At 45.4% G+C, this 8,988-nt stretch overlaps 1 protein-coding gene across 19 annotated transcripts in view; it reads right to left on the reverse strand.

Annotated features, from left to right (window-relative positions):
• SLC5A1 (solute carrier family 5 member 1) overlaps positions 1-8,988 on the reverse strand; it is a 78,536-nt gene that overhangs the window by 9,724 nt on the left and 59,824 nt on the right. For all 19 annotated transcript variants that reach the window (XM_039505564.1, XM_039505558.1, XM_039505574.1 and 16 more), the window contains 5 exons: positions 7,668-7,888; positions 6,803-6,938; positions 5,888-5,995; positions 4,884-5,034; positions 4,033-4,201 (listed from right to left, as the gene is read on the reverse strand). In XM_039505564.1, the coding sequence (XP_039361498.1) occupies positions 4,033-4,201; positions 4,884-5,034; positions 5,888-5,995; positions 6,803-6,938; positions 7,668-7,888 (785 nt within the window). The remainder of the gene's footprint in view (positions 1-4,032; positions 4,202-4,883; positions 5,035-5,887; positions 5,996-6,802; positions 6,939-7,667; positions 7,889-8,988) is intronic.

An 8,988-nucleotide genomic window follows, 5' to 3' on the forward strand; every position in this document is an offset into this window, starting at 1 on the left:
TACATGACCCACTTGTCAGAGGTAATTTTTCGCCATGATGGCTAGAATGGGGTCAACCAGTTGCCAAACTGAAGGATTACTGGAGATGGTTTCAGCAACTGGACCAGGGGAGGCATCTCAGGGCCTTGACCACATTTTCAAAATTGTTGTGTAGAGGTGGATGGGTGGGGTGTAGTTGCTTGTGCCAATGTCTGTCTGTGCTTGGGAGGTGGTCTCGGTCACCTGCATTGTGTATCATAAAGCTATTGAAGGGTGGAATGTGGAGGTTTAGATCTTGGAGTAGATTGATATCTACCTGTCTTCTCTTCAGCACTGCTGTATATATGCCAGGAGAACTCAGTGTCACTCTAGAATCCTTTAAAGAATGTCAGGAGTCATCAATATGCTCGGCAAAGAGTTTAGATCCTTCAAATAGTAGATCTTCCACTATGGTCTGCACTTCCCTAGGGAACCCTGAGAGATGGAACCATGAGACTCGTCTCATCACTACAGATGCCGCAATGGAGCGGGCCACCATGTCCGCAGCATCCAGAGAGGCCTGTAGCACCGTACAGGCCAGAAGTTGTCTTTCCGCCACCTGCTCCTTTTAGGAAATGTTGACTGACCTCATGAAACTTGGAATAGTTCATATGGTTATATTTAGCTAGGAGAGCCTCATAATTAGCAATTCCTCTTCCTGTCATAAGGGGCTGTCCTGGAACGGTTTTGTCATCCTTTCTCCTGCACCACATTGACTATGAGGGAGTTTGAAGTAGGATGAGAAAATAGGAATTCCATGCCCTTAGCAGGGACATAGTATTTCTCATCCACTCACTTGCAGGTAGGGCGGTTTGCCAGATCAACTTGTCCGGGTCCAACAAGGCCTCGTTGATCGGAAGTGCGATCTTTGCCAATGTGGAGGACTGCAAGATGTCGAGCATCTTGAGCTTTTGTTCTCTAACTTCCTCCAGGGGGATCTGGAGAGAATCCACAATCCTGGGGAACAGTTTGTGGAACTGTTTAAAATCATCTACTGATGTTGGAGGTGATGGCATGATGGCCTCATTGGGGAAGGACGAGGAAATGTGGGCTGGTGATGTAACCTCTTCCTCTGTTTCTTCATCATGCTCCTCTAGCAATTCTGGTTCAGAGAAAGAGGCCTACAGTCTGACAAGGACAGAGAGTGTATTTGTCCCTGTCTCTGCTCTGCACATGGTTTGGGAAAGTGTGACCTATATGCAGCCCAAGGCCAGTGTAGGGGAACAGGCACCTGGGGCTGCATCCAGGTGTGTCCATAACAAGGACTTGTGTCATTTCTGGTCTCTAGGTATCTAGGGCAGTAGTATGATTCTGTGGAGCCCTTTGAGATGATCGTGGGATGAGAGGCATGATGGAGTACTCCTCCTCTTTTTCCTCGATGGAGAAGGGTGGAGCGGTATTCGATGGTGAAGGAGAGCGGTGTGTGACAGATGTATCTCCAGGGGAGAGGCGTGGACTGTTGGGAGCTTGGTACAGAAGAGCGGTGATTCTGGAGTGTCAGAGAGGATCAGGTCTCTCAGGTAGCGGAACTCTTGTGATACCAGCAGGAGCATCATCGGTATTGATGGCTATATATGTATTTGTGCAGACATAATGGATAGCGATGGTGCAGATGTTAAGTGCCTTCTGTTGAACAACCAGTAGATGGCGCCAGGGGCTTAGTGGGCGCTAACGCACTCAAAGTCATTGAGGGAGATTTTAGATCTGTCCCTCTCAGTCCCAAGTGATTGTGTGTCTATTTGCGGTCCTGCCCTCTTAGGGCCCTTGGATCTCAAGAGTGCTGGGACTAGAGGTGTCTGGGATGTCACAGGAGCCAGGTCTCGCCCCCAAAGATGTCGAGGCTACCGACCTCATGGGAGTTGCCTTTTTCCAAGGTGGCTCCTTGGTGAGTGAGTTGGGGCCCGTCTCTTCTCTTGATGGGGAGAGTGAAGATTTTCTTTTTGTGGTGTATGGTGAGCAGGGGTCGGCAGATGACCATGCTGATGGTGACTACCATGAAGGAGAGGTATTGGGGCCAGGGTCAGAGGCTAGTCGCAGTGAGCTCTCCATTATTAACATTTTAGCCTCAATTCACGGTCCTTTCTGGACCGAGCCTTCAGTTTGAGACATTTTGTGCATTTCTGTGGTATGTGCCTCTCACCCAAACAGTGTGCACTATCAGTAGCCATCGCTCACTGGAATTGCCTCATGACAGGAGAAGCACCTCTTAAACCTGGAAGATGTGGGCATAGCCCCAGGTAGGCAGAGCTACCCAGTAGGGACGGGCATAGAAAAGGAAACCTATGCTAATCTAAAAACAATGGGGAGGAAAGAGCCAAAGGAAAAAAGATATTTGTTGTAAGAGGGGGTAAAGGGAATTTTAAATTTTTTAAGAAAGCAGCTAATAACTAAGAAATAGTAGTGAAAACACTAGTATTATGAAGGACAATAAAGACATATGCAAGACTCTGCTAAGGATTCGGTCACAGACCAAGGCAATTGAGATGGAACTGAGGGCAGTTGGACCACACAGCACTGAATAGATGCTGCTCATGGTGCAAGACTGGGCCTGTATGGCCCAACGGGCACTGCTAGGGAAGATCTCCAATCCCAGGTGCAGGGACGCTACCGCATAAGGACACTACTCAAAGAACCACCATCAGAGATTTGTCCTTCCCCATCCATGTGTTTACCCTACCTCCTAAATACAACAAAACCAACAGACATACAGAGCCAAAGTCACTCCTGGAGTAAGCAGATGTAGCCCTCTGATTTTAGTCAAGTTGCACTCATTTGAAGTAGAATTTGGCCCATAGGCTAAACAGGAGACAACTAATGGTACAGAATTAAATATCCTGCTGGAAATTTTCGAGTTTGAACACATTTTATTTTGTGACTATTATTGTTAAATGGTCAGAAAAACCACAGAAATATATTGGAATAAGACAAGGTGAGACACTCACTTTACAGTAGAAATAAGAATCTTTCTGAAAAGTCTAATCTGGAAGATACTAATAAAAATGGAACTTTGATCCAGACAGTGCTTCAAATTTCTTCAGCTTTTACTTGATCCCAGTATTTTTTCTAATTAGGAGTGTGCTTTGGACCAAATGCTGAGGATCTTACTAATTCTTAATCCATTTTTCTTCAGGACCTCAGGATTTGATCCATTACATGAGATTCAACCAAGCAGTGACTGGAAATGGAATATCCCTGCTTGGGAAATATCCACTACTTCTACCGTTAGTATATCCACCAATCTCCAGAGAAAGGAGTCAAAGTAACTAGAAAGCTCCAACCCCACCTGGAAACAGTGTTATATTGTTTATCTATTGGCTTTCCTCACCATCCCATCTGTGCACTTCACAAACATTAATGAATTTATCCTCATGGGGACCATAGGCAAGTATTATCCTCAACATTACAAGTGGGCAAATTGAGCTACAGAGCTATTATTGGAGTGATTTTCAGAGGTGCTGAGCGCACAGTTCCCACTGATTTCTAAGGGAGTTGTTCTGAGTGCTCAGCATCTCTGAAATTCAAGCCGGCAGTGACCTGCCTAAGTTCTCACAGGGAGTCTGTGGCACAACTGGGAATAGAACCCAGATCTCATGAGTTCCAATCCAGCAGCTTAACCAGAGGACTTTCTCCTTCCTTGTTGAGGCCTACCGAACCCACGGAGAACCTAGAAGGTTGCAATAAAGCACTGTTTCCCAGAAATTATCCCTTCAACACAAGTCACAGTGGAAACAGTAGGTGGTTCCAGCTTCACAGCTGTCTAGGAGCCAATGAAGTCCAACAAAGTCCATGCACATTTACATATATGTGGTGGAAGAGGAATATGAGGATTCCTCAGCTGAGCTAAGAGCCCCTCAAGAATTCTGCTTTGGACCTCAAGCACTGGCCTGTAGCGGAAATAGCCTCAAAGAAATTGAGAATCAAATTGAAACTAAGAAAGGGCAGTTGTTCCAGTGCACAGATGAATGTCTTTTGTGAACTTCTGCACACAGAGCTCTTCTCCTAGCCTGTACTCACCTCCTCATTGACCCTCTTACAGAAGATAGCAAGCAGGAAGACAGCAGCAATGGGTGGCCCCAGGTAGCTGGTGATAGACTGTATATAATCAAAGAGCTGCCCGCTCTGAGCTGACTGCACCACAGGAACCCAAGCAATGCTGATACCAATTAAAGCTAAGATAAATAACCTGCAAATACAGCCAATCAAAAAATCTGTTAGCCACCTATTTATAAACATCAATCAGAAATACAGAAATCACAATGAACCAATCAACAATTTAACAATTCATTGTGTTATTCAACCAGCATTAAAACATCAGCAAAAAAAAACAGTAATCAACCATCAGCACTGGGAGTAGGGTGGGGTGGGGCTGGGGGAAGCAACCAGCAATGAGATCTTACCAGATCCCTTAGCTCTTAGTCAACCCAAAATGAGACCTCTGCTATCAAAATAATAAATCACCTATAATAGGAAGTCATCTATAAATACAGCTATCAATAAAACAGCAGAGAGGGATGAATAAAAGAGAAATCAGCGCATAGCTAGTGAATATTACTGATGCTGTAGCTTTGTCTGACTGGCATCTTGGAATGAAATTTAAATAGATCCCCTGGGATATCTTTAGGGAATAGACACCTCAGATTAATCTTTAAATAAGAAACATGGCTGGAAACTACCCCACAGAATATCGAGAAAGACACACATGGGATTAAGCTGTCAGGCCACAAGAGGTCACTGCTGCATCACATGCATTCAGTGGAAGGTTGTTCATCCAGGCACTTTAAGGTGAACTTTGAAGGGTGCAGTCCGTGATGGCTCCAATATTTCATTAGGTTCCTAATGCTGGGAAGGGGGGCAGTAACACTTACCTCCCAGCCAGCATGAGCTCTTTCTCAGATGCCCGGGTTCGTATTTTGGTGTAGATGTCCATGGTGAACAGAGTGCTAGCACTATTAAAAATGGAAGTCAGGGAGCTCATGAGAGAGGCCAACATGACTGACAACATCAGACCTCGCAAACCTGAAACACAGAGAGAGACACCACCTGAGCTGGGGAGGGTCAGTCACTGGGAATGCTCCATAAGTGACATCTCTGAGTGCATGGTCTGACCTCCCCAACCCAGCTATCTGTTAGTAAATGAAGCATGCCCAGCTTATGACAACTTCATGGTACCCTACTGCAGATGGAAGGTAATGGTGCCTTTTAGGTCAGGAAGCACAACATTTTCAATACCACATAATACCCAGGGTGGGCTGTTAGGAGATGGATAATGGCTGAGTGTATTTACTCAGATAGGAGTCCTTTGTGTACAACGTGAGGGGTCAGAGACACCCCCCCAAAAACACAATCTTGTTGTTTATACTGCCTGATTGGACTCCGGGTCAGTGGGAGAGCAATATCCCCAAGGGGGCTGCACTTTCTCTTCCCAGTCCAGTGAGTTTAGCAGAGGGACTGCAAGCATGTCCCTCAACAGAGAGATCCTGGCAGTGGCCGCCTCTTAATAACTGGCAACTGTAGGCCAGATTTATTTCTCACACTAGGCTAACTCCAGCAGCATCTTACTGCCTCATGTTTGCAAATAAGTAACATTGTCATGGCTAGGCTGTAACCATCTGGCATCTATGGTCACATTGATCATAATGCTTGGCATGTACAGGAATAAACTGTATATTGGAATGATCTAGGGCCTATGATAGCTGAGCCCTGATAACTCAAGAAACTAGTGATGTCAAATCGACTAAATAAGAATGCAGGCCCCAAGTTCTGGTAGCTGAATTCCAGCCCTGGGACCTCTCTCCCCGTCAACAACTAGCTTCTATTAATCTGCCATCCATGTTTTACCCACAAAAACTCTATCACAGCAACAGCTTACCATTCGGCATAAGGTCCACCACCATTTTTGGATAAGCAACATTTGAACAGCCAACTTTGGTGCCACAGTATTTCTCACATTCTGAGGGCACAACACAAGCCACCGTATCTGAAAAAAAGATAACAAGACAGGGTTACCTGGGATCATAGCAGCAAGTTACCCAAAAATCAAGAGTACTTCCCAAACCCATTTCCATGCTAAACCACTGGATTTAGTTGCCGGATATCACCCTTGGCTCTGCAGTTGTGGGAAGGAATTCCATTCCTGCATCACTTCTTTCCTAGCTGGGGAATAGTGATGTTGCTGAGGTCAAGCCACCAAAACTGCATCCGCAGAACTGCACAGGAAGTCGGGACTGAATAATGTGAGGACTACAAAACTGGGACCAGAGCAAAGTTAATGTGTGCTCTGAAAGGCCCTCTCCAGCTCAGACCACCTGCTCTCCTCTGTTGTTGTACACACATCTCAGTGGAGAGGGAAAAAAACAACTGGTATTGTGCTCACACTGAGCTCAGGCAGCATGCAAATCACAGGCACTTCCATGAGCTGGGAACACTTCTCTCTGGGATCCAGGCACCACTCCCTCTGCCCTGTGAAGTCTGTCAGTCACAGACAGGAGTGTTTCCCACCCTCTCAGAGCAGGAATGCTGTAACAAATTCCAACAAAGAGGACACACCCTCTAGGATTCCTGTCCCCACAAAGGACAGTAAGAGCATCATCGGGAGCCCTGAGCAGGGGAAGGAGAAAGAGCCCTGTCTTCTTACTTTGTGGGAAAGGCTGGTCTGTGTATGTGTTTTCATGGTCTGAGTCAGGAGAGGGACTGAAGGAGCTGGAGCAGGACAGCAAAGAGAAAACTGAGTGGGGCTGGAAGAGGAATGAGAAGAGAATGAGGGGGCTACAGTACTAGGTCTTACCTGTGTACAGAATTCGACTGATCATCCCAGGCATCACCATCAAAAACATGGGCAGCAGCTTCAGGTACCCACACAGGACACAGCCGGCCTTCACATGGGACATGTTCTTGGCTGAGAGACATCGCTGAACAATAACCTGTCAATGAGACAGTAGATGTGAATGACTCCAGTTCTGTCACCTACACATGATTCCGGGCACAACAAGGCACAAATGACTCTATTTCAACTGTATTCCAGCAAGAAGTCTTTGCTCTTGCTAGTAATTACAAAAATACAAGGGCATTTAAAGGCTCGATAACACATTTAAATGGTTAAAAGTAAATACTCTATTGTCTAACGCAGGGGTCAGCAACCTTTGGCATGTGGCTCACCACAGTAAGCACCCCGGCGGGCTGGGCTGGTTTGTTTACCTGCCGTGTCCACAGGTTTGGCCGGTCACGACTCCCACTGGCCGAGGTTCGCCATCCCAGGCCAATGGGGGCGGTAGGAAGCGGTGGCCAGCACATCCCTCAGGCCATGCCGCTTCCCGCTGGGAAGCCAAGTCTATACCCAGATTGATAAAGGTCATATTTTTAAAATTGGACCCTCAATGTTCATCCACAGCATGTTGCAAGAAAGGGGAGGGGGAGACTCACATACACAGCATATGTCCAGAATGGCATGAAAAAATAGTAAAGGAACATACACATCCTATTCACTTAGCATAGAAGAGGCTGAGACTCTAAAAGCTATAGAGGAAAAAAAAATTTCCTCTCAGGAGATAATCGCCATTTTTATGGCACAGGGTTGGGATGAGAGAGATCAATCCAACTACACTGCAAATTTTAGAATGCTCTGAATTTCCCAGATGTTGCCTTTACACTACCTGATCTGTGCACCAGTACCACAAAGCAAGGATGCTCAAGCCAATGGTAAGGCCCGGCCATGGTAGATCTCCAGTGATCGGGTCTCGGAAGATGTGGAAAGAATCTGCCCGAGGGGTGTAGCATTTTGGGTCAATGGTAATGTTTCCATATGAGGTGTTGCTTGGAATTGCTTGCATATATTTCTCCATAAAGGTCTCATATCCTCCTACTTTGGCAAATGCTGAAAAACAGAACGTAAAGACCCTATCATGGTACTGGACACTTGAAATTCTTGATGGAGCTGAAGAGTCCAAGGAGAAAACTCCATGCCACCAATGACAGGTTTCAGAGTAGTAGCCGTGTTAGTCTGTATCCGCAAAAAGAATAGGAGTACTTGTAGCACCTTAGAGACTAACAAATTTATTGTAGCATAAGCTTTTGTGGGCTACAGCTCACTTCATCAGATGCATGTAGTGGAAAATACAGAAGGAAGACACACACACACACACACACACACACACACACGGAACATTAAACAATGGGTGTTACCATACATAAGGAGAGTGATCAGTTAAGGTGATGTGTTGTCAGCAGGAGAGAAAAATAACTGTTTGTAGTGGTAATGAAAATGGCCCATTTCCAGCACTTGACAAGGAGATACAAGGATCTGTGGGGGGAGAGGGGGGGAGATAAGCATGGGGAAATAGTTTTACTTTGTGTAATGGCCCATCCACTACCAGCCAAACTGGACAGTCTCTACATAAAAGAATAAATGGACACAAATCAGACGTCAAGGATTATAACATTCAAAAACCAGTTGGAGAACACTTCAACCTTCCTGGCCACTCGATTACAGGCCTAAAAGTCGCAATATTACAACAAAAAAACTTCAAAAACAGACTCCAATGAGAGACTGCTGAATTGGAATTAATTTGCAAATTGGACACCATTAAATTAGGTTTGAATAAACACTGGGAGTGGATGGGCCATTACACAAAGTAAAACTATTTCCCCATGCTTATCTCCACCCCTCTCCCCCCACAGATCCTTATATCTCCTTGTCAAGTGCTGGAAATGGGCCATTTTCACTACCACTACAAACAGTTATTTTTCTCTCCTGCTGACAACAGCTCACCTTAACTGATCACTCTCCTTATAATGTGTATGGTAACACCCACTGTTTCATGTTCCCTCTGTGTACATATATCTTCCTTCTGTATTTTCCACTACATGCATCCAATGTAGTGAGCTGTATTGTATGCTACAATAAATTTGTTAGTCTCTAATATGCCATCAATGTGATAAACCTGCCCCAATAGAGATCAACATTGTCAGAAACAA

This window comes from Mauremys reevesii, linkage group 18 (assembly GCF_016161935.1).
Source record: "Mauremys reevesii isolate NIE-2019 linkage group 18, ASM1616193v1, whole genome shotgun sequence".
Taxonomy (NCBI): Eukaryota; Metazoa; Chordata; order Testudines; family Geoemydidae; genus Mauremys; species Mauremys reevesii.